This window comes from Melospiza melodia, chromosome 3, assembly GCF_035770615.1.
Source record: "Melospiza melodia melodia isolate bMelMel2 chromosome 3, bMelMel2.pri, whole genome shotgun sequence".
Classification (NCBI taxonomy): Eukaryota; Metazoa; Chordata; class Aves; order Passeriformes; family Passerellidae; genus Melospiza; species Melospiza melodia.
This window is the reverse complement of record NC_086196.1, coordinates 68,521,096-68,545,000: the sequence shown is the minus strand read 5'-3', so window position 1 is coordinate 68,545,000 and position 23,905 is coordinate 68,521,096. Positions and strand designations below refer to the sequence as shown.

Sequence of the window (23,905 nt, the reverse complement as noted above, 5' to 3'; positions counted from 1 at the left end):
ACATAGGCCAGTCAGCATTCCACTTGGGTGTTTGATCTGTGAATTGTGGCTGTGTTTGGAGGCATTTTGGTTAGCCAGAAGCCTTCTGAGTTTGCCTCCTGTGTGTGTGGCTCTCTACAAACCCAGTGAGGCATAGCTGGATCACCCTGTCAGTGCCTCAGTCTGTAGCCACTGTGCAGCACTCAGGTCCTGCAGGACCTCTGCAGTGCCTGGTATCATAAATGCTCTGATCACTTAGTCCAAGCCTGCAAGAGGAAGAACAATCTTTGTTCAGTGTATTAATGTGAGACTTGAGAGATACCAGTCTACGTCTCTGATCTGCAAAAACCCGCCTCTGGCAGCCTTTAAGAAATAATTTATTTTCTTCTGTCTTTGGTTCCCTTTCCATAAAATAGATATAGCATCATCATGCCAGACTACAGCTTGGAGAATTAATGGTCTGTGTGTAGAGAAAGGATAATGTGGTCTGTTTGGAGTTTGATTTCAGCTCTTTGGCAGGTGTCCCCACTGCCATCAAAATGTTTTCATGCAGTTCAGGTGGCTTCTTTGTCTCTCCTGAGGTACCCTTGCCATCATACTGAAAAGCCCTGTCTCACACTCGCACTTCACTGGGGTTGGGCAGAGATTCCCATCTGAGCTGAGGTGATTGGCCAGTGAATTGCTGCAGGAAGCTGGCAGCAGAGCCCCGCACTGCTCCCTCTCCCTGCCTCCCGTTTGTTCGGGGCTCTGAGCCCAGCCCTGCGTGCGGCACTGACAGGGCAGTGCTCAGCTTCTGACCTGTCTGTGACAAATACAACCAACTACAAAGCCAACAGCAGCTACAAATTCTGGGGTGTCTCAGCACTGCTTTGCTGTCGGTAGTTGCTGGAGTAGGTTTGTCCTTGAACAGGTTTGAGTGTGAAGAAGCCTCTCTGAGAACCAGAACAGAATGTTGTATTGAAGTGTGTAAATGCCTTGGAAAATCTCGGACAATCAGGAGTGACTCATGGCTTTAGCAACAGTGCTGGAGATCATTTGGCAAGATGCACTTTCAATAACCAATGCAGGCACAAGGACCAAGTGTTTTCAGAGCTGGCTGTGATGCAGAAATGAGCCTAGATTCTCCTTGCCCCCAAGGTACAGGCTGAAAGTATTCTCCTCTTTATCTGAGTCATCTCATCTGCCTGATGACTGCTTCTTTGAAGCTCTGATATGGTAGATGTATCCAGCAAATGATGTATTTAAGAAGATAATCAAATGCAATATGATATGCCAAACATCTATTAAGACAAAAACTTATTCTTTCTGGGGAATCCTCTTCTCTTGAGTTGGGCAAAGATGAGGTTTGTGTGCTGATTAGTTGCAAGATGTCCTGTGAAGCAATTAGACTCAGCTAACAGGGAGTGATGGCAGCAGCATCCTGTGCTTCTGCTGAGTCCTTCTGGGTCTGCACATTAGAGCAGCAGCAGGCAGCCAGCTGTTCACAGGCAGCTCTGCACCCTTCAGCAGCAAACCTGGGCCTCTCACAGGGGACAGCTTCTAATAACAAAGTTTAAAGGATCTTCTTTTAATCACTCCTGCACCTGAGCAAGATTGGAAGGTTGGATGCAGATGCTATAAATGTATATTAAAAAAAAAAAAAAAAAAAAAAGCAAAGCAAGATAAACCTGCAGGTTTTGAGACTCTTATTCTTAGCAGACTGAGTTCCAGACAGTGTCCTGAGGGCAGCTGGGTTGCAGAACAGGTGATGATACATAGTCATGTTTAAGATAAATGTTAAAAATTGCACGACTTACTGAAGCAACAGCTTTTCAATTTATAGTATTCTGAGGATGGTGATTTTGAAGAGCAGCACTTTGAATTTTAGCTGGTTTAATGCAAACTAATATTCTAGAAATAATCCTCTTTATTAATAAACCACATTTCCTAAGAAGTCATGTATGAAACAGCAAATGCTAAGTAAAAGGAATATTAAAGACAAAATCTGTTTCAAAATCCAGATCTCATAAACTCTCCTGTTAAAAAAATATCTAATAGCAGCTGGATTGGGCTTTTTCTAGCTGGGTAAGATAGATTATTTGAGGGGGGGAAGTGAATTTGCAACTAAAATTGAAAAGATTCCTGAGCACCACTTATTCAAAGGGTGTTTTCATTTAGTCCAACATCATGGCTGAACCACAGTTTATAGTTTGGGGCTGCTGGGGAAGTTCTTGCCTCTGTGTGCACAGGAATGCCTGTTCAGCTGAGCTCATGTGCTGCCAAGGTCTGCACCTCTGCCTGCAGACCTCCCACCACCCTGCTCCTCCCACTGCCCATGCTCAGCAGCGTAGGACATTGCTGACAAATATTCCCAAGGGCCCTCTAGGATTTGAGAGGTCAAATATATGTATTTTAATTATTTTATTTTTCAAAACTCTTTTTTTTTTCTTTTTCCCAACTCTTCTAAAAAGTTTCAGGCCTGGCACAGTTTTAGAAGTAAACGGGCTGCAGATGAAACTGGTGATCTTCAGCACTCCCTACTGTCTGTGCATGAGAGAGGGGCTTTGTGTGTTCAACTCTGTGTGCTGGGAAAATATTTTTGTGCCCTGTCTGTTCTGCTTCTGAGCTTTGGGGAGCAGAGAGAGTGCTGTTGGCAAACATTTTAATTCTTGACCTCCTTTGGTGCAAGACCTGGCTTTGAGAAGGCAAAGGTAGGTGGTGTATTTACTGTTCTCAGACACTTTTGGAGGCAGTGAGAGAGAGCCCTCTCCATATTGCCCTGCAGCAAGGACACCACACTTACCCCACATGTTGATGTGTCACCCTCTGCTTGTGGGGCAGGTGCTTGTGAGGCCTCTGCTGAGGATGGGGACAGGCACCCAGGTGAGGAGCACAGTGGGGAGCTCATTACCCACCACGGAGCTGGAGAACAGCTTTTCCACATAATGAAAGCATGCAGCACGTCAAGAGATGCTCCAGTACTGGCATCCTGCCAGGAGGACTCTTGTCCTGAGAGCTGGCATCAGATCCAAGTTATAAGTGAGCAGGTTTTGGAGTTTAGGGAGATTAAATAGTCTCTGCCAGCATTGCCATACCCTCCTTGACAGCATTTTCTAGAGCCTTCTGTCACTGAAGAACAAAAGCTGGATCCAGCAGTTGCCTGGTGGTTCCATCCACTTCAGCCAAACAGGCATTTTGGACTGGATGCCCCTGTAGCACAATGAGAATAATGGAAATTACAGCTGATTTACTATGCAATGATGCTTCTGAGCCAAATGGTTTCCATCTGAATGTGAAGCAGATTTGCCAGTGTGCTGGTGTAATGAGTGCACCATCTCTTTGCCCCTTCTGTGCCTTTGCAGTCAAGTATTTGCTCGAAAGTGCAGCATTAGATAAAAGTCATGAAGGGAGGGTTGGAAGCCACATCTTTAAAGTTTTTCCAGATTTTACTTGGTATATAACAGTAGCTCCAAGTGTTGGAAATGGATAAATTAAAGGCATGCACAACTGCTTTGTGCAGAGTAACCCAGGTGTGTGCATGTGCCATAGGCTTGCTTCAGCAGGGCCAATGTGGAGTCCCCATGCCAAGAGTTGTAGGAATTGTGCTGTTTCATCTCAAGATAAAATGTTTTTGTCCTGTTGACTTTTGAAAAACCTGCTGGAAGCCTGAAAGCACTGTAGCTTCTTTTTATGGATCTGGTGCCAAAATCTCTGCAGCAAGGCCCCTGTGTGATCAGTAGCACAGAGCCAGATAAAGCCTGATATAAATCTATGCTGTGGGCAGACTGGTGATGAGGATGTGTGTTGGGAGAGTTCAGGAGCATTTGAGAGGACAGCAGGGGTGGAGGATGAGATGTATCTTTGACAAGCCTCTGAGTCCTCTAAAATCTGTCAGTCCTTCCCAGCCCTGGGATAATCTGCAATTAGAACGACACAGCGATGGCTCGGGTCCACCTGCTCGTGAGCTGTGATGGGAAGTGGGTACACAGAAGTTAGGTGGCAAATTCAAACTGCTGAAAGAGTTCCCATGAGAAATGGGGTTATTATGCAGTAAGGAGATGGTCTTAAAAGCAGTTCATTTGATTAGGATTATGATTAGTCATTATGTAAAAAATTAAGAGCACTTTTCATTTCTGTGGGATGATGAAGCTGTTGCCAAAATCCAGCTTTCAGTTGCTGGTGCTGGTTATATAATGATGACTGCTCTGTGTTTTTGAGGATTGTAGCCTCTTAGTTGAAAACAATGTCAGGCAGAGATTCTTCAGCATGGTTTGCTGTTTGTGCAAACACTTTTATTTTCTCTGAGCTCTTTGTTAGATTGTTCAGCTGTGTCTTTGTCAGGTGTGCACACATAACAGATTGATCTAAGCCTTGTTTACTCAGATTCAGGGGGATGCACTGGCCACATCTGCTGTTGTCTTTCCTTGAGTTTAGATCCATGACTAACATTATTTTGGATAACACTGTCTTTTTTGGATCTCAAAATAGCATTTTCCATGAAATGACTGTTTCCACTGTATTGAAATACTCTCTTTGTAGAGTCTGCTTACTTAACTGCTGAAGTGTCTGCTGCACTCTTCAGTTGCTAAGGAAATAGTTTCCTTCCCTTGATAAATATTTTTAATGTCTCAGCCTATGCCTCTGGTATAGGATCATACATCTTTTCACCAGGACAAATTTAAGTGAATTTTGGGACTAGTAATTCTTGCAGACTGGATATCTTACAAAGGCATAAGAGAAAACAGAAAAGAGAGAAGAGCTCTCATGGAGACAGGAAGAGAGGGATTTTTTGCCTTTGCTTAATTCTGAGCAATTAAACAAATTTATACACTGTAGTCAAGTACAATCATTGTCATAACAGAAAAACTTAATAGCACCATTGAAATGTCTACTCTTAGGTAAAGCTTTGCTTTGGGAACTGTTCCCAACTGGATCTCACATGCCTGAGGCCTTGGTTGTGTTCCCCAAGTTGTATGAGGGAGGTGGCAAACCTTTCCTTCCTCTCCTCAGGCACAACTTTGCAACATGGTGGTGACAAAGCAGAATGGGTCTGTGGCAACATGAAACCCACCTGAGTTCCAGCTGCTTCTCCAACCTCTCCATGACTGTAGTTATTCCTGTTTTCAGGGAAGTGAGAGTATAGTGTGCTGCTCACAGACTTTATTTCTGATCAGGACGGTGGTGTTTTACATTCCTACACTTGGGATAAGAATCAGTGAAAGATTAGACTAGAAATGGGTAACAAAACATAATATGACAAGCTCCTTGAAAGATGCCTCTCTTCTTTTAAAAATAAGAAGATTATGCTATGTAAATATAAACCATAAATGCACATGGGGAACTAAAGAGCCTGTGATGCAGTGTGAGGAGGAGTTAAGCTGAGATTACAAAGCTCACTGCACTCCTAATCTGAGATATGGCATTGGTGGTGGCTTCTCTGAAACTTGAATATATCACATTTCAGTAGTGCTTAGAGGTTAAGGCTTGATGTCCCAGTGCTACCAGTGGAAGAGAAGCAGTTTGCTCAAGGGTGAGCTCTGTGCCACGTCTCTCTCTTATCTCAGACAGGGGATCAAGGAGAAAACTGATTTTACAATGCTCCTTAGGAGGAAGCAAGGAGATGTCACCTGAAGCATTCAAGTTTAGCCCAGTGTGACGTTAGAACATGGAAGGTAGAGATGGCAAAGCACGATAGTTAAACAGTCAATATTTTATTGATCTCTTAAAAGCACCAACCACAGCAGCGTACACTCTGTGCTCTCCTCACTTCAGCTACTGAAGCTGAACTCTTCAAGCCTGCCTGCCTGCCTCTCCAGTGAAAATTAAATGTTTTGCATTGTCTCAGTGAAGTGGAAAAATAGGAGAAGAGGAGAAAGCTTAAATGAAAAGCTGTCTGTAAGATGAAATGAAACATTTTAGTTCGGGGAAATGAAGGGTTAGAGTTGCAGAGCAGAAGGAGGGCACTATTTGATAAAACTGGGATAGTTTTCAGGTTCAGAAAGTTAATTTTTTTTACTGATTTGAGAAGATGGAAGAGAATGGTAAAACTGCTGTACAGGAAGGATTCTGGGATTAGGTGTCATTGTCTCCCCAGCTGAGATTTTTCTGTTTTGAATCAGTGGTGAAGGCATTTGCTGAAGCAGGAACTAGAATGTGGGGGTCCTACCCTCCTGGTGATGTCCTGTTGTGTGTGTTTCCAAAGTGAAACACAGGGGAGGCTTGGAGAAGCTTTCCCTGGGGTAGCCTCAGCCATCCTGGCCTGTGTCTCCCTTGCAGTGGGCAGGAGTCTCATCACAGTCACCTTGTCACAGGGCAAAGCTCTGGCAAGGGAGGGAAGGGGAAGGAGAGCTTCCCTTATGGCATCTCTGTGCACAGTGGAGTTTGAACTGAGGCTTTGTCCCCATAATGTGATGACAAGAGCTGTGCTCCCTAAAGGGGTGTTCAAATCCTTTTGGCAGAGGGGACAAGGGAATTTCTATGGGTACTGTCAGCTACTTTCCAACTACTCATTGAAAAAGAAGGTAGACAAAACCATGACCATAGTGTCCCAAGAGTCAGATGCAAGCACATACTTTTTCTAAGCAAAGTCTTTTAACAAAACTGGTTGCAAATGCAGCCTGAATTATGATTGAAAAGGAATTTGGGGATGAGTGAACCCCTGTGTATCTGCCCATGTCTGTATAAGAGGGACAGGTGTGGTACAAACAAAGGTTGAGTGAAAGCTGCCTTTTAGATTCTCATTTGATGGTCTCAGGGAGTCTGGAGTTTGTGGCTCCTACTGCTCCTGGTAGAAGGTGTGTAGAGGTTTTCAATATTCAATTCTAACTTTGTCATTCTTTGAATACAGATTATAGTAAATATTTTAAAAATGAGGGTTCAGTCTACTTGTGAAGAAACAATGCTCTCCTGCTGAATTATCCTGGTTTTCCTCTTCTAGAGCAGGTGTTTTCTTCAGGAGAAATTCATGAAAGTTTAGCGTGTCTGAAATCACCGGACAAATTGTATTGAGGATCTCTTATCTGAAACTTGTAAGGGTGAACTCTCACCAGTTGTATCAGAAAAGATGTCTTGCACAAGTGACAGTTCAAACTGCTGATAAATACTTGTGTGGCTGACATGAGACACTATGTGACATGAGACACCGTGTGCTGGGCCTGTGATGTCTTCCCATGAAACAGGCCATTTTACCTCATTGAATAATGACATCTTGCTCTGTGTGTGTATAAACTGAAAGGCCAATAGAGCCCTAAGAATTGGTGCCACATTAGTAAAAAAATAATGGCATTGGTCATATTGGAAGGATTGAGAAATTGCTGTAAAACTCTTGGAGAAGTGTGAATGAAATATACTGATAATACCTCTGCTAGTATTGGAATCTACATTCAGCATGGGACATAACTGTCTGCTTTCACAGAACTAAAATACCTGAAACAAAATCAAGAAATTCAGCTCTAAAGGATTCTGTGTGAAGTTACTTGGAGGGACCAGCCTGTCCTTGGGTATTTTAATTAGCTCACCTGTGGATTTAGTGGATGGGAGACAGCTATCAGTTTTGGCAACTGATAAGGGAGATGGGCCATCACTTCCCATCACCAGCTGCACCTGGGCTGTGGGAAACCGGCAGAGATTGTTTCTAGGAACTGAGAGTTTAGAGGAGCTCTTGTAATGGAAAGGTCTGAAACACCTCACTACAGTCAGTTCTTGTCTTCCCTTCAAGGTTTTAAGCTCCTGACTTTTAGGGCTGAGAGGGTTTGACAGCTGCTTTGGGAAATGGTGAGCAATGCACTTTTTCTGTTGCTGATTCTCATTCAGTTATAGGTGGTTTGTTTCCTTCTCACATAATGTTACCCAGGCTTCTGAACAGGGAAAGGACTGACCACTTGGGTGGCACTGGGTGCTTGGCTGTGCATGACTGTGCAGCCATACTGGGCCACCGACTTGGGTAGAAGATTTATTCTCTTTCTGTGCAGGGCTGCAGGTTAGTTTGTGTTTCTTCAATATTATAGCTGAACTTTGGGCCTGTCGGCTCAGAGAGAGACACATTAAAAGAGAGTTCATGTTATCTTAGGCAATTTATGCAGGCAACTTTCATCTGAGTGTAATTCTCAATTTATAATTTTGAGAGCTGCACAACCCTTGTGCATTGGGAGCACGGAGCATTGTGTTTGTGTGGATTGGTTTGCGAGTGGGCATTCGAAGGTAGCTGAATGACTTGTAAGCTCTTGGTAAGCTCTGATTAATTTGAATACATTTGAAAATGCATTTGATTCCTCTCTTGGAAAGTAAAATACCTGTCAATCACTGTAAGCCTAATGACAGAAAGCAGATAAGTGAAAGCAGAAGGAAAAACAAGGGAATGAAGACACTATCTAAGAGGAAATTATCTTAATGGCAAGCTAGTATCCAAATGTAATCACAGAAAGCAAACTATACAATTTAACTATTCCCTCAACACATCATTGCTTTTCTCAGCTCTACGACCTCTGCATCCAATTCAGATCTCAAGTGAAATTGTATCTTGTGTCTGAGTTAGAGATGGGAAAAAAATCCCAAATCCTTGACTCTCATAAATTGCCTGGTTTCTTCCAGAAAACACTTAGTAAATGGCAGCAAGCCACAGGGAGCTTGGAGAAACAGACTCTGAGTCCTGAGAAAGCACGTTGTACAGATTATATGATGTTTTGTATAGTTGTAATTTAGGTGACGGAGAGGTGAGTTCCTGCTGTGCCTTGGGCTCTCCTTAAAGCAGTTTTTGAGGCAGTGTTGTCTGCCCAAGAATGCAGGTAGTATGTTGATCTGGAATAAAATATGACACTACATGAATTGGTAGCATGTTTGATGTCTGCCCACAGCTAGAAAAGCACCCCATGTGCTAAAAAGAAGATTAAAAAAACCAAAACAATGCAACCCCCCCCCACCCAAACAAACATGAAAATAGTATTTTATAGGAGTTGCTGCTAGAAACTGCTGACAGTTGGCTGTCAAAACCCATAAACATTCTTTTTTTCCTCATTAACTAGAAACAAGAAGGTCCTGCAGAGCATTTCACATTTTGATGGACATAGTAGTTCTCAGGGGGTATAACATTCCACCACTCAGATCCGGCATAATTTCCCTAAGCTCTTGTTTGCACATTAAGTATTTGCTTGTGACAGCTACTTTTCATCTTAGAATAATGAATTTCTAGTAGATCTTTAGCAAGATATCTATTTCAATGGCTTCTTTTTCCCTGTTTCTCTTGCATCCTTTCTACATTAGTGAAGGAGGTTGCTAAATGAGCTATAATGTGCTGTAATTGTGTCTATTCAGATCTGTGTGGTTTTTAGTTGTGCAGTTGTCTAAGTTTATTGTTGACAGTGTTTTGAAATCTGTTGTGGGGAAGACACATCTCTTAATGCCTCAAAACCTGCTAGGGAGTCTGTTGCAGATCAGGCAGGGGTTTTTTATTATTTCCATTAATTGCTTTAGACATAGTTCTGTCTTGTTTTCGGTAGTATTTTTGTAAAAGCTTTTCCCTTTTCCCTCAACACTAGCACAGCCTGTAAACCTGAATTAGAATGAGGAGTTTGGCATAGAGAAGCGGAGCCTTGAGTTGTGTAGAACTTCTAAATAAATAATAGTGACACGATTAAACACTAATATCTGAGTTGATATTTCTAGAATTTGTAATCAGGCTACAAAGCAGGCTGTCACAGAGAAGAATTTCAACACTGTTGAAGCTGATAGTGCTCCTGACAGTAACATTTAGCCCAGATGTTGTTCTGTAGAGACTGAAAGCCTTGTTTCCTCTCTTCATCTGGGTAGCCTGGATGCTCATGTAATTATGAAGTTGTGTCTCTTCTGAGCACTTGTTTATTAGTGAAGTGCACAGAAGCCTGGTTTTTGGAAAGTAACTGGGTACTGCTCTGTCTGAAGGGCAGGGTGATGACACCCCACAGCACAAGGGGCTGTGCCCATCCACATGTTGGCCCTTGGGCTTTGTGTCTCCCAGGGATCCCTGAGGTTTGCTGACACAAGCACCCCTGTACAGCCCCACTGCCAGGACCTTCTGAATCTTAGTTTGCTTTGAATTTTCAGATAATTAATCAAAACTAGAAATACTTGAGAGTGCCCAGAAGGCATGTGACCTTAGCTGGAGAGAAGCTTGTTCCTCTTCACAAGCAGAAATGAAATTCTGCTGTTATAGACAGTAAAGCTAGAGAGAACTTAATGACATCTGCAACATTATTGCACATTCTCTTGATCCTGTATTTAATGAGAAGGTAGGACCAGTGATTCCCTCCTTTCTGACAAGCCATCCCATAAACTTGCAAAAGCCACAGGCTCCTTTTGCCCTGACACCTGCTATTACACTGCTATATGGATTCCTCATCATCACACTCTATGTTGATCACGTGCAGCTTTGGTTTCTTTAACATCAGGGTTAAAAGCATTTTTATTGTTGAGCCTTCTGTCTCTTTCCATTTTCTCTCCCCCTTTGCTTCTTAAAAAAAAAAAAAACAACAAAATAAAAAAGGAAGAAAGATTGGATCCAATTTTCATCGGACTAACATCAGCCTGAAGATATTTTCATCAGTTCTTGGCAGATCCTGGATGGACTGTGTAATAATGAATGCCTCTTCATGATTGTTTTCCTCATGCTTAAGTTCATTTTCTGTGAGCACTGTATGAAGCAATTTTAAGCTTTTAATTGTTTATGATATTTGGCACTTTCAGACTCTGGGAATGTTTGTGTCTATGAAAGAGAATTATTAAGCACCAGAGGAAAATGCCATGCTACTTGCTGCTGTGCTGAGGAAGACCTGCCAAATCTTGCAGTATTTGTGCATGCTATAGAGGTGGAAAGAAGGGAAGCTGGCAGAGCTAATAACAGCAGCAGCTTTGTGGCTAGAAACCTCCTAATTGTAACTCCATGATGACAGCCTGACTCAAAACATGATGAAATCCTACTTCTATCCATTCTAAATCCTACTTCTATCTATTCCTGTGGGCCTTGGATCAGTCCTTCCAAATCAAAGTGGAAAAAAACCTTGGATGTTTTTCCACAAGACTAAAAGATCCTTTCATATCAGGTGCAGGCAGGTCTCTTTCAGCATTCACAATATGTCTAAATGTAGCATCCCCTGATCTTTAAGTCTGTCTCATGCAGTGTTGGCATGCAAGTCCAAAATCTGGTGGCTAATGCATCATTCCTGCCTTGCCCTTCTGTTGATTGCCTTTCTGGCAATGTGAGGAGAGGCAAAGAACATGGGCTTGCCATGACTTGGCAGGCAGCAGCCTTCTGGTGGGGGTTGTGAACAACCAACAGTTCATGACAAGAACAGCTACTGACAGTGGACAAGATAGTAGAGCACCTCTCCCATGAGGAAAGGCTGAGAGAAGTAAGAGGCTGAGAAGTTCAGCCTGGAGAAAAGAAGATGTGGGGCAACCTCATTGTAGCCTGCCAGTACCTGAAGGGAATCTACAAGAATGATGGAGAAGGACTTCCTAAAAGAGCCTGTAGGGATAGGACTCAGGTCATGGATTCAAACTAAAGAGAGTAGGTTTAGATTAGATAATAGGAAAATATTCTTCACTGTGAGGGTTGCCAGAGAAGCTGAGAATGCCCCATTCCTGGAAGCATTCAAGGCCAGGTTGGCTGGAGCTCTGAGCAATCTGGTCTAGTGAAAGCTGTCTCTGCCCATGGCAGAGAGGTTGGAACTGGACGATCTTTAAGGTCCCTTCCAACTCAAACCATTCTATGATTCTATAATTCTATTATTAAGTGAAACTTAGCCTTGAATCAAAAAGTGAAGCAATGTTTCATCTAGGTGTCATGATGGATTCCCTATTGCCATCAAACTGGATGTTTTTCTAAAAGATGCAGTCTAGTGGTAACAAGATTCCTTCCAGGGAAGGCCCCTTCAGAGCAATCCTATGGCCTGCCTTAATCTTGGGGGTCACAATGGCATCTGTTCTCCTGGTCTTATCATAAAGAAATTATGAAAGTCATATTCGCAAATAATGTCCACACTCTGTTATTTAAATGATGCTTGGGTTTCAATGCTGAGCACAGTAAAATTCTTGTAACAGTTGCTGGGCAATCCACTTTTGACAACCAAGTATTCAATTATGTCTACTTCATTTTTTTAATATGTTGACTTTAATTTGTAAAAACATTTATTCTGGAAATACAGCTTGAAAATTCTATGATGATTCAAAAGAGGCAGACTTAAGTGACTTTACCCAAAGTCACTGAAGACTTCACAACTAGATAATGCTGAGGAAAGGGAAAAGTGCTTGGTGTAACACTGTCTTTCTTTCTTGGACAGGACTCCTGCACAGGCAGGATTATGGTCACAGAGAGCATTCTGTCATAGGTCTGTAGGGATACAGAGGAGCAGGAGTGCACCAGGACTTGTCAGTGCATTTCTCCACTTGTCTCTGAGTGAATTTTCCAAAAAATGAAATTGTTATAGAGCCATCATCACTGCATGCCTTGGTTAAATGTTCATACAATTGCAAGAATCTGTGCCTAACAGGGCTATTTTTCAAGGTTTTGGCAAATCTAGGCTGATACCTCCACAAAACTCCAACTTCTGGCAGCTTGGGCAGCTTCCCTGTGGAGGTACAAGATTCAGCACTTTTTTAATAAAAGCAGAATTATGAAATGAGACTTGAGATTGGAGGTGTGAAATATGCAGCTTTAGGCCTGGTGTTTAAATTTCATGTTGTTTCATCTCAATTCAGGTTCTTGGTCCATCTTTTGGGTTTTGACATACTGTTAAAATGCTCCCAACTAGGTTTTTTCTGTGGGACCTGTGTGCTTAGGTCTTGAAGAGTGCAGTGTTCTGGAGAACTGCATAACTTGTGAAGTCCCCTGTGTTTGAGCAGTGTATGATACATGGTCTAGGAGATTTTGAGGGTGTAAAGCTCTGCCCCTTCCCAGACAGACATGAATGCTTAGAGAAAGGGTTAAGGAGGTACTGTTCTAAAAGCTACCTTGGGATCTTTGCAACAATATTTTGGGTTTTAACTTTGAGTAAGGTCATATTTGTAGCCCTATCAAATTCCATATGAAAAAGTAGGTCCAGACTTCTCTTCCTTATAACAAATGAAATATATTTCCTTCTCCTTTGTACTCTTACTGCTTGTGGGAGCAGATGTACATCCATTGGCATACCAGCCAGATTTTCTGAATAACTTGGCTGCTGCTGAAAATAAACCACTTGAAAACAATATTTTCCTTAGCATTTATAAGAAAAGAGTCAACTTTAAAGTTATGTGTATTTTTATTTATAAGGAGCACTTAATCTTAAAAAAAAGGCAGAAAAAAAAAATCAAAAGTGGAGTTTATGAATGCATTTTCAATTACTGCAGAGTTTTGCATAGCTGTAATATTTTTGCTTACAACATAAATATGGAGCTGTCTGGAGAAACTTCAGCATTGGGGAACTTGCAGAAAGGGCGACAACAGACAGCTTTGTCTGAGCTTCCCAAAGAGAAGTTGCGCTCTCAGCTGTTTCTCCAGTGTCTCAGGAGTCAGGTAAAAGGAACCAGCACAAGAGTTGGAGGGATGTCCCCTGGCAAATGTGTGTATGTTTGATTTGCACTGTGTGAGCACAGCTTGCCACACAAATGGGTATCTGTAGAAGATGTCAGGCAGGGTGGGAGACCCAAGGGCTGCATTTCTGCATTCATGCAGTGGCTGCTGCCCTGGTGCACTTCCCTTGGAGCTGGTGTAAGGTCTTGTGGAAAATGGAAATCAGGGATGTGGTGGCAGTACCCATGGCAAAGGCAAGGTTTATACATCTCCTTCTACACACACTCCTGTTCCTGCTGCAGTGGGATCTCCCGAAGGCAAAGCAGGGAAGGTGTGTTTGGGTCTCTCAGGCTGGCCACCACATGGTGGGAAGGCTGATGGCAGCTCCTCCATGGCCAGTTGTGCCTGGCATCCAAAGGGGAGCTTACCTAGGCAATGCCATGCAGAGCAGTGGGGGCTGTGGGTGGGTGAGTGCTGCCAACGGCTTGTCCATCAGTGCTCACCTTTCTGCATTTGCTGGTAAATTTATTGTGTCCTCCACCACAGAGGTCATGCTACTAACTGCTTGAGGTGCGGTGGCTAGGGCTAATATGGACTGAGCCAGGCTGTTAATATGGGATTGATTGCTTGAGACTTGGTCATTGCTGTCTCTCCTGCATGGTGCTGTAGCAGAGACAGCTTCTGTCACATAACTTACCCATTTATGTTGCAAAAACCAGGCATTAAATAGGAAGAGATGCTCAAGTACTTTCCAGACAAGTGCTGATTGGGCTGTGTGGAGCAGGGTCTGGCCTAGACATGGACTCTGCAAAGCATCCTGGCCTCTGGTCTGAAAAGCCTTCCCTGATGATCCCTGTGAGTGTTTCCACTACACCAGTCAGTCACACATCCCTTCTGAGCATTTAAGGCAAGTCCTGATCCATAGGTCAGACCAAGACAACATGCTCATGTACAGAGTGAACCCTGTTAGCTACATCTGGCACAGATGTGGATATCCACACCTAACAGACAAACCCCAGGAGAGGGGAGTCTTCGGGACACAGAGTTTTGCAGGGACAAATTGACCTGGTTTGGTCAGGTAGCTGCCTTGGTGTGCTGGGGCTTTATGCCCCCAGAGCCAGCCTCAGGATGCTGCTGAGTGACGCCCTGGGACCCTGCCTGGCATCACTTGGCTTCAGCAGAGCAAGAGGGGCAGTTCCCCTAACACTGGGCTGGCACTCATCCCTCAGGTAAAGTGGGAAACTGCCAGTGTGTGGGAAGCTATTGGCCTGCAGGATTGCATTGAATTCCTGTGAGTGCTATTCTTTCACTTCTAAGGATTACACTGCTTTGTCCACTTTCTACTGAGCTCCTTGCAGAGTGAGTTTCCTGGAGGGAAGAAAAAAAAAGACTGTCAAGTACCCTGTTTTCTTATTCTTATCTCATATTTAGTTTCCTAATTACAGCTTGGAAATAAAATATCCTTCCTGCTAATTTTGTTCTTTTGTATTTAGGAAATGCTGCCAAGTCTGACAACTTCTTCCTTCCAAAGATGCACTGTTAAGATGTTTTTTTCCCTGCTCCACAATGACAAAACTGTCAAGAAGCATTGGAGTCTGGAGAAACATTTATTTTGTGTGTGCCAGTGAAGAAGTGCTTATTAACTTTAGTTTAATTTAAATTTGTCTGCAACAGAGGGATGGGTTTATTTACACATTTCCTAATAATGATTTGAATCTCAAAGTTATTTCTGCATTGAAGTGTAAGGTCTTTAAGTGGATTTTCCCCAAAGCAGCTAAAGGGATTAGGTATCAACGTTCAGTAGAAGCTGTGGGCTGCATCTTTTACCCTCTGTATTGCAAACTTCAGCTTTGGGGACCTCTCATTTTTAAACTAGGCTACTTACTGGTTCTTCATTAGTGCTAGAGTGGAGTTTTTGGGTTGGCCTGAAAAATATCAATACCGATGTAAAATGCACAGACTTTTTGAAGGGAATGTATTTCCATCACATGCAAGGAAGAAACCTTGCCTGGCTACAGGTTGAGATGCTGTGAGGCTTTTTTCAGTAGAAGCCTCACAGCATCTCAACCTGTGGGAGGGATCCTTGGGCTGCTCCTGTAGAGATCACTTAGCCTGAGAGGCTCAGGAAGATATAATTAGGAGGGTAGATAGAAAATTAATGCTTCTTTGTGCAAAAATGTTCTCTTTTGCGTAGAAATAAAGAGATAAATTAAGGCATGAAGCTTTACAAGCTTCTGAGGTAATCAAGCCACGAGCAGCTACCCCATGTCTTGCCAAGCCCATCTCCCATTGTCCTTGTGCCTCTGGCTTTGGGATTGACTCAAGCTTTGCATCCTTAAACTGCACATTGCTTCTAAAAGAATATGTGGGAGGAAGGGAGGGAAAGAAGCACTTCGCAAACTGCTGTTGAGGAGTCCAGAGTAGTCTCTGCTGTACTGGTACCATGAATGGCCAAGCTGCACTAAAATAGTATCAGATCATTTGCAGTGAATGAGCTCTGAGATGAGACTGATGGGAATGGCTCTGTAACATTAGAAACTTGGTACTGAACCATATAGTCAGGAAAACAAACACAAAAAGTCACTTTTTAACACAAAATAGAACAAGTATCTTCCTGGGATCATTATATTTACAATGGCTCTGCCTTACTCTGACTGTCAGAGCTGGAGAAGTATTTTTCTTCTGTTTTTTTTTTCTTTTTTGGTGTTATAAGACAGATGGTGTCTGCTCTTAAATAATGAAATAAGCCACATTCCACACAACGTAAGACATTTGAAAATGTTGCTATAAATGTGCAGAGGTTGTGCAAGTCTCAGTTAAAATAGATTCTTTCAAACAATTCTTTCTCCAACTTTTCCCCCTTAACAAGCGTGCAGTTAATCACAGAGTGAAATCTCTTTCCCTCTGTAGATTGTGTTCCGGAAAATCAGCGACGTCAAGCGGGAAGAAGAGGAGAGGATGAAGAGGAAGAACGAAGCGCCCCTGATCTTGCCCCCGGACCACCCGGTGCGGCGGCTGTTCCAGCGGTTCAGGCAGCAGAAGGAAGCGCGGCTCGCGGCGGAGAGGGGCCGCGATCCGGACGAGCTGGATGTGGAGAAGGGCAATGCCGTCGGGGAGCAGTCCTCCGCTCGTGCCGTGGTCAAGGCCAGCGTGGTGACGGTCCGGGAGAGCCCCGCGACGCCCGTGTCCTACCAGCCCGCCTCCACCTCCGCGGCCTCCGACCAGGCCAAGCTGCAGGCCCCGCCGGCGGAGCACGCGGCCTGCAAGGCCTCGGGGGAGTACCCCCGGCGCAAAGGCTGGGCCAAGTTCAAGGAGGCCTGTGGGAAGGGCGAAGACTGGAACAAGGTCTCTAAAGCAGAGTCCATGGAGACTTTACCTGAGAGAACTAAAGCTTCAGGAGAAGCTACCCTGAAGAAGACAGACTCTTGTGACAGTGGCATTACAAAAAGTGACTTGCGCTTGGATAACGCTGGGGAGACGAGAAGTCCGCAGGACCACAGCCCGGTCCTCACCGAGGTCAAGCATTCCTTTTATCCCATCCCAGAACAGACTCTTCAGGCCACCATGCTAGAAGTGAAGCATGAGTTGAAAGAGGACATCAAGGCTTTAAACACAAAAATGACCAATATAGAAAACCAGCTTGCTGAGATACTTAGGATACTGACCTCAAGAAGAAGCTCCCAGTCACCCCAGGAGTTGTTTGAAATATCGAGGCCCCAGTCTCCTGAATCAGAAAAAGACGTGTTTGGAGCTAGCTGAGGTGTTTCTTTTTAAAAACAAACAAACCAACAAACAAAGAAACAGCCCCCTAACACTTTACATTTAATCTTTCTTGAAAACAAATGAGGGATCCGTTCACTAAGCATGTTCCCTCTGTCTAAAAAGGTATGGTAACAGGAATTGCAACCTCATGTCAAGATGGCAGCTGACTTTGAAGCCTTTTTGACAGCAAGGGTACAGTTTCTAAAGTTTTTCTTTCCTCCCTTTGTCCTCATTCCCCCCTCAGCCCCCTTCTCTCCCCTGGGATGTTGGAATAAGAATTCTGACAGCAGCAGCCATCCCCGTGAGCCCCAGGTGATCTCTGAGGTTTTTGGAGCATGCCTTATGTCCTTAGCTCGGGTTATGCCTATCTGAATAAGCACTTGCCAGGGTGCTTATCTTTTCAGTGTTTGGTGGGTTGTTTGTTTTTTTGTTTTGTTGCTGCTGTCACTGTCTCAGTCACCTCTACAACACGTTGGATGTCACAGTATATTTTCATAAAGCTGTAAAAATGCAAAGAGCAGTAGGAGACATGTATTTTATTGTGTGCTTAAGTTTCTTTTGGGTAGTCAAGGAAGGGCTAATAAGATGAAAAAAAATTGTGGTTTTTAATTTCAAACTGACATACTGCTAAAACAATTACATTTGACAACATCTTCAAAAATAGCCACAGTATTTCAGATCTATTAATAAATGGGATCTTCCACAATCATTAACTGAATCAAAGATATGTTTTTTTCCAACCTTTTTATGCTTTTTCAAAAAACTTCTCTCTCAGATGTCTTTCAACATTTGATACTTCTGCTTTCAACTCCAGCTGCTGGAGGGTTGGGTGTGAAGTGTACCTGAGAGCAGCCCTCAGCACAACATATTTGAAACATCACTAACAGGTCCTGCAGATTTGCCTCCCAATGAAAATATACTGTGGCGTTTATGTCCTGTTCTGCTATGAATCTGCTCTTTTAATTCTTGTTAAATTATTATTCAGAAGTTTCTGTTTTGATAATGTTCATTGAAGCCAAAGGCTTTCACAGAATTTTTAACAGTGCCAGAGAGTGGCATTTTCCTCTACATCCAGATGTGTTGTTCCTGATCTAATCTAGCTTGGAAGCAAATGGATAGTAGAGGTAGAAATTCAGTGCTTACTGTATGCAAGTGCTATTGTAGCAAGGAAACAAAGAGATCTGCTTCTTAAAGAAGGAGATGTTTCCAAAACTTATATTTTCATAACTTTTTTCAGAGGAAGATTGAAGCACTTTACCAAAACTATTCTTCATTATTCATATAGGGTAGCATAGATGGTGTCATGACTTGTGTTCTCACCTTGGGATACAGGTGTATATTCACAGTACATTCACTCCACTGATCTGGTCTGTTCACTGGTTAACAGTAGGTTAGATCTCAGAAGCATGGTGCCATACCACACTTTAAGGGGTTTTCATCTTTCATGTCAACAGGTCTTAACACTGTGTGTGTTAAATCTCATTCTTTTTCCTTGGTACTAAGTCATTTACAAAGAAACACGGGATTTTTTGGGGGAAAGATTTTTGTTCATGTTAAGTACAGAAGAGCAGGGAACACGATCAATTTTAATGATTTCTGCTGGCCTGACGCTTGCACAGGGCAGTGCAGAACAGTGCCAGACTTCCCTGGGGAGCTGGGACGTCCACAGATGACTGGCACAGTGGTGAGGCTGTGCCTTGCAAAGCTCCCAGCTCAGGTCCTGCTGTCAAGAGTGGTTGTTTCTGCCTGTTCCTGCAGTAACTGCCCTTGCTCTCAAAGATAACAATTATTCCAAGCCAGCACCACCATTTCTTAGTCCAGAGGCAGGTGGTTTAGGATTGGCTTTTATTGTCTTACTCCTTGGTTTGGTATGGAGGTGCCCACAGACACTGAATTCATACCCAAGGATTTAAATACTCCTGAGAAACAACTCCCAGGTTCATATCTGTAGGTTACCTTCTTCCCTCCCACAAGGAAATGCAAGCAGGGAGATGAGTTGCTCTGAAACCAAGAAGGTACTTCCTTAACTTATTTCTGGTTCCATGTTTAGGTTTTTCCAGTGGTACCTGGTGTCTTTTCCAGTTGCTCACTGCCGACGTGCAGTGCTGAGGAAGGCACTCTCTGACCAAAGCCACGCTGTTTGTGTTTGGTGCTTTAATCACTCTAAGTGGCAGCAGGTACCTGCAACAGCAATGGCATGGCTGCCACAGAAACCCACCCATCCACAGTTTCTGTGAAAAACTTTGTCATGATTTTTTTTCTTTCTGGTCTTCTTAGACAGTAATTACTACCTAAGTAAACCCCAGGTGTACTGATATACAAGGATTTGTAACTGATTTCCAGCAAGTTTTTAGAGACTGACTTGGAGTCAGTTTCCTGATCCAGGCAAATTCCTCACCAGCATGACATTCATGACACTTCTCTTCATGAAGTTTTTGAAAGGCTGAAGGTCTTAGCAAGTCATTTGTGAAAGTGTCACCCATTTACCTGCAGCTGGATAAACATGGACCTGAGCTTATCCCAGGTGGACAAGGGAGGAAATGTTTATAGCCTCCCAAGAATGTGCCTAGTATCTCCAGAACTGCAGTGCAAACCTAAAAGTAAATGTGCAGTTGCAGGTCACCGGCCCTTTGTTGCTGATACTGAATTGAATTGTTTCTCAGTGATATTTTTGTGTGCCCTCAGGGATATGTCAAAGGTTATTCTGCTGTTGTTGATTGCCCAGCCTGGAATCCCACCAGGACCAGCCCCAGAAGCCCCCTAATTGTAATAATTGCCCAGGCTGTGAACAAAGGCAGACAAGTCCCCATTTTCTGGGGATGCTCCTTGTGTAGCCTGATGCTCAGAATGATACCAAACTCCTCCCCACCCTGTATAACAGTGATTGGGTGAACCCAGTCCTTTTCCAAGGCTTTTTTCAGGCTCTTACAATGGCCTATAAAGACATTTACTATTTGTAAAGCCCTCAAAGATTGTAACACACACCTGAATTCTACTTAAAACTTAATGTCTTTGAAGATTATGGCCAAATTTAACTTTGCTATGGTCAGGAAATGGCAGAGAAACTCTGCTTGCTCCTTACAATGACATTTCAGGGTGTCTGCTCTAGGTGACAGCAGTCAGTGCCAGTCAGACCTGCACAGCTGTAACTGAGATTAGGCCCATTATTATGAACTGTCAGGCACTAACACTGGTTGTAGAAGAGTACATCATCCCTCAGCAACCTGTATTTGTTGTAAGAGAATTTGAAAAAAAGTACTGTCTAGGATGAGTTTTGGAGTTTGGATTCCCTGGACTATTGAGTGGTTTAAAAATTAACAAATTCCATGCCCACTCCTTTGAACCCCAGGCTAATCTGAACCTGTGCTATGATGCTCAGGCTCTGCTGATGCAGCACTTTTCCTTTAAAGAGTGGCAAAAAGCCCCTGTGTTACAAATCTGTCTTTCTCCACTGAGCCTTACACTCAGACAGATGCCTATGGCTGGATGGCATGTGGACCCATCAGAATTGTTATTAGTTCTTTGATTTTATTTGTCAGCTCTTCCTTTTTCTCTTGTTCCTCTCTACGTGTTGGCTAAGCCTTTTCACTTAATTATTTTCCAGCTTAGAACTGAAGGATCTCTGAAAATAAGACTCTGCCCCTTCACAAGGAAATGCTTGTAGATGGTATAAAGAAAAAACCCAAACAAAAACCAAAGCCTCAGTTTTGACTGTGTTCTGGCATAGTGCTTCTGCCATTTAACAACCTGCTAAACGACCTGCATCATTCTAAAGGAGACGATGTGACTATATGGTCCATTCTGACTATATGGTGTAATTAAATTCCAGCCAAAAGAAGGTAGTTGAGGGAAGGAGCCTGTATTATGATTTGGTCAAATGGGAACTTCTGAAAGTTCATGCTTAAGTGGTTACAAAGAATAAAAATATGCAGCATATGAAAAAGGATTAAAAAAGCAAACCTCAGCCCTCACCCCTGCCTTGTTCAGATACATTTACTTCTGTCTGGTATTACAAGTATACTTGTGAAAACACCATTCTTCCTTTAAATCTCTTCCACAGTTCTGCCCTGAGCCCCAGCGAACACCCTGTTTAACAGCTTCGGAGGCGATGCTCTGTTCTACAGCACTTCCCTTAATGAACTGAACAAGATACTTACTGTGACTATCTGGTGATATATTTTCAATCACTCTTAACCAATCTGTGAAAGAATTGACGACATAATTTGTCTTTGCTATATAAACAACGAGGTGTATGATTACGCTTGTGCAGATGCGTGTACATACACACATATATATAATATCTGTGTATAGATAAGTCTATGGATTGCATTTCTGTTAAGTAAAAGCACATTCCTCATTGATTCCAGTCAAGAAGGGAGCTTAAATCTTCCCAGCAGACATCCACTGAGTGTCCTGTTAGTGTCTTGTTTGTTAACTGTTGAACTTTTAAGGCCATGATTTTTGATTTTTCTAGCTGGCCTCAACTTCATACTGTGAGTCTGGTAGATAGTGTGACTAAGAGAAGATCTGGTGAGGGTCATGATAGTCAGGAAAGAGAAATCCCTGTGAAATTGGAAAAATGCTGTGTCCTAGTTGGTGGGGATAAGGCTTAGAAGCTGGTGTTTGTTGCTCACAGTATCTTTGAAGCCAAGCTGCCCTGGTAGTGTTCATCATGGCTTTTCCTGCAAGAGAGATGGTGGAATAGATGGATTTATTTTTTTCTGGTACCAGGGGCTGTCTCAAAGGTGCTGAGCCTATCCTTCTTCTCATGGGCAGCATAACACATGGTTGCTGCAGCTCTGCTTTCTTGTCCTGGTGTTACGTGGCAAAAAGCATCTTCTACTGAATTTTTCATTTCCACATAGTCTCCTGTGGGTGTATTGGCAATAACAAAGTCTGTGTTTTTGCTGCACTTGTGATACATCAAGACAAACCTTTTAGAGAGAGTCCCATGCAGGGGGAGCTCCAGAAATTTGAGGTGAGGCACAGTAGGATACTGTATCCTCCAATCTGACATCATTTTGACCACATTGTTGTGGGAAGCATTGATTCAATTAAATAAAAATAAAGCTTTTTTGCAATAAGATATATCCAGCATTTAGCCTTAAGACCCTTTCATAAGTGATATAATTCAAACTGTGATTCCATTCTTCTTCCTTCTTAATGTTCTGTAGTATTTACAGTGTTGCCTAAAGATGAAGCACTTTGGTTAGCTTTCTAAATCTAATGGAAATCACTTGCTGGTAATCACATTTCTTTCTCCACTTATTGCCTTCTTATTAGGATAATTAATTACTCCAATTGCCCTCTCCCCTCATAAAACAAAGAGACATAGATATTGTCTAAACACTTTTGTATATCAGGGAGCCAACCTGTCATATTGCAAAAGTGTTCCACAGGCTTTTTTTTACAGATCAACAAAGCTAATGTGAATTTACCTGCAACTGTAATTTGTTTCAAGCTGATTGTTGAGTGTTGTGTAAACATATTTGATGTGTAATCCCAGAACATCTCTGTAACTGGATCCAAATGCCTAATGTTAACAAAACAGTTCGGGGTTTTCACTAACTGTTCTGAAAGGCTCACGGGCTTCTTTCTTCTTCCCACTAAATCTGTGACCACTAACATAGAAAAAGAATCATTTTAGCTGTAGATGAAAGAAGTTCAATAATCTTGTATCAGGATGAACTGCTATATAAAGAAATACCAAGTTTTCCAATGAATGTGTTATATTACTGTACCTACATACAATCAATATTTGTACATCTGTTGGAGACCTGTCTGCGTTTCAATATTTAGCCACCACTGCATGGACACTTGATTGATATGCAGTTAATGCAGTTGCTTTGGCGCTTTTCAATGTACTTCACTTGTTTTTATCCTTTCAGAAATCCACCAAATACTCTCAGTTCTTTTTCTTTGCATTTGTCACTTTGTTCAATGAAGCATGACTAGAAACAGAGAATGAGTAGATACTATTTTTGTGGTCAGCAAAGCAGCTGCCAGTAGATAGACGGTGTGTGTATGTATGTATGTATACACACTGTCTGGGAATGTTTCAGATACAAATGCAGCCACCTCCATTAATGATATCCCTAGTCAACATTTTTAAACAAGCACAAATAATATTTGTAAAAAAAGAAGTTTAATTTTATTTATTATAGTAATAAACTATTTTATACATTACAGTTGCTTTGGTGTGCTTTTCTCTGTGTTGAATATGTAAGATCAGCAAGGTGGTTTTAAATTACTCTCTGGAACTTCTGGCTAGCAGTTTTGTTGCTGTTGGTTTGTATCTCAATGGAGCAGTGGGATATTATTGCTTTGGTTGTAAATGATTCAGGTTGTTTTTCAGTTTTCTTTCTGCTGTGTATCAGTGCAAAGGGATTCACATTTCCAGGCTCACTGTAAACTAAACTCAGGTGCCCTTTAAAGTGAATATCCTGACACCCCAAGCAGTGTCCTGTGCTCTGCACCTCAGTCTAGCCCAGGTATCTGCTGAGCAAAAAGAGATCACCAGAGGACTGGCTGTGGCCTGTCTGAAATGATTATCCCATGCCCTGAAGGCACACATGTCTGTCGCTGGTCTGTGTTTTAGACTGTGTTCACTGCTGAGAACTTTTACAAAACTCATGGAAACCAGAGATCAAAGAACCTTCTGCT

At 42.6% G+C, this 23,905-nt stretch overlaps 1 protein-coding gene across 2 annotated transcripts in view; it reads left to right on the top strand.

Moving 5' to 3' along the window:
- KCNH1 (potassium voltage-gated channel subfamily H member 1) overlaps positions 1-23,428 on the top strand; it is a 181,430-nt gene extending 158,002 nt beyond the window's left edge. The window contains exons 11-12 of one of the 2 annotated variants that reach the window (XR_010027157.1): positions 16,391-17,434; positions 21,303-23,428. Coding sequence is in view for 1 of the 2 variants with exons in the window: in XM_063152140.1 (XP_063008210.1) it covers positions 16,391-17,239 (849 nt within the window). In the remaining variant the exon portion in view is untranslated. Of the gene's footprint in view, positions 1-16,390 lie in introns of both variants that reach the window. The other variant, XM_063152140.1, reaches the window with a different exon arrangement.
- Positions 23,429-23,905: the final 477 nt, after the last annotated feature.